Below are 1804 nucleotides of genomic sequence, written 5' to 3' on the forward strand. Positions count from 1 at the left end.
ACGGGTAGGGCACGAGATCACGGGTATGGCACGAGATCACGGGTAGGGCACGAGATCACGGGTAGGGCATGAGATCATGGGTAGGGCATGAGATCATGAGATCACAGGTATGGCATGAGATCACAGGTATGGCATGAGATCACAGGTATGGCATGAGATCACGGGTAGGGCATGAGATCACAAGTAGGGCATGAGATCACAGGTACGGCATGAGATCACAGGTACGGCATGAGATCACAGGTATGGCATGAGATCATGGATAGGGCATGAGATCATGAGATCACAGGTACGGCATGAGATCACAGGTAGGGCATGAGATCACAGGCAGGGCATGAGAGCACGTGTACGGTGCAGGCCTGTCAGCAGGGCTGTACCACTAACCAGACCGGACTCCCCTGGTGCCGACACAGGTTCAGGAGCTGGTTTGTGATGTGTGCGAGGACCCATGGTTCTGGGTCTGGGCTCCCCCCGGGAGTTGGAAAGGATGTCACTTCTGTCAGAGGAACTACCCTTTCACCAGCAGAGTGCAATGCTTTACCAGATAGCATTTTGGTTTTAAGCCTTTATACTTCAGTCGTGCATATTTGAGTCTTCAAGGGTGATAATGCTGATTTGGATCCCTCTGGAGCACCTGTGCTCCAGAGCCCGCAGGTGCCCACCATCTACTCACCGGTGGTGCCTAAGCCCTCTGATCGCCCATTCCTTCCACTCCTCCTATTGCCCTTCCCCATCTGCTTCCCTTGGGCCTGGATTCTTTGCAAAATTGGTTTTCAAAATAATAAAAATAAGACACTTGTTGCAAAACATTCAAATAGTACAGAATAGCATACATCAAAAAATACAAATTCCATTCTTGATCTCCACCTTCTTTAATTCGACTCCCAGAGAAAACCACCATTATAGTTTCTTGTGAAGACTTCCAGGCCTTTCCTCTGCATGTGTGAGTGCATAGAAGGATGTCCTTTTTGATTGTATGAACATGGGATCCTGTTATGTGAGCTGTGTGTGTGGAGACTTCCCTCCTTCCCTCTGATGGCTGTGTGCTCTTCTCCTGCATGGTCACGTCATGCTCTGGAAAACCAGCACCCTCCTGGTGGCTCATGCCTGTAATCCTGGCACTTTGGAAGCCCGAGGCAGGAGGATGGGTTGAGCCCAGGAGTTTGAGATCAGCCTGGGCCACATAGTAGGACACTGTCTCTACAAAAAATACAGAAATTAGGGCCAGGTGCAGTGGCTCAGGCCTGTAATCCTGGCACTTTGGAGCCCGAGGCAGGCGGATCACGAGGTTAGGAGTTTGAGACCAGCCTGGCCAACATGATGAAACCCCGTTTCTACTAAAAATACAAAACATTAGCTGGGCATGGTGGCACGTGCCTGTAATCGCAGCTACTCAGGAAGCTACGACAGGAGAATCACTTGAACCTGGGAGTCAGAGGTTGCAGTGAGCTGAGATAACACCACTGTACTCTAGCTTGGGCAACAGAGCAAGACTCAATCTCAAAAAACAAACAAAAACCAAAAATTAGGCTGGGCATGGTGGCTCATGTCTGTAATTTATATAATGCATATACCAATTTATATCCTGCATATACCAGTATCTCTATCCATCATCTATATAAAAACCCTCCAATTACAATGTAATGCCACAGGATTAATTTTAGCTTTTCCTTTTCCATATTTGTAACTCTCTCTGAGAACAGTAATGACCCTGACTCCCATTATCTATAATGCATTTGCTTATTTAAGTAATACTAGAATACATAGTTTCGGAATCCTCCATCCACAGCACTTTTTTTTTTTTTTT

The 1804-nt window shown here is 47.3% G+C and overlaps 1 protein-coding gene across 1 annotated transcript in view; it reads left to right on the forward strand.

Moving 5' to 3' along the window:
- The window catches only part of SRL (sarcalumenin), a 50089-nt gene that overhangs the window by 37793 nt on the left and 10492 nt on the right, over nucleotides 1-1804 (forward strand). Inside the window, exon 5 of the mRNA XM_037729911.1 lies at nucleotides 108-126. Coding sequence (XP_037585839.1) covers nucleotides 108-126 — 19 coding nt within the window. The remainder of the gene's footprint in view (nucleotides 1-107; nucleotides 127-1804) is intronic.

The sequence above is a fragment of the Cebus imitator genome, unplaced genomic scaffold (genome assembly GCF_001604975.1).
Source record: "Cebus imitator isolate Cc_AM_T3 unplaced genomic scaffold, Cebus_imitator-1.0 Scaffold322, whole genome shotgun sequence".
NCBI lineage: Eukaryota > Metazoa > Chordata > Mammalia > Primates > Cebidae > Cebus > Cebus imitator.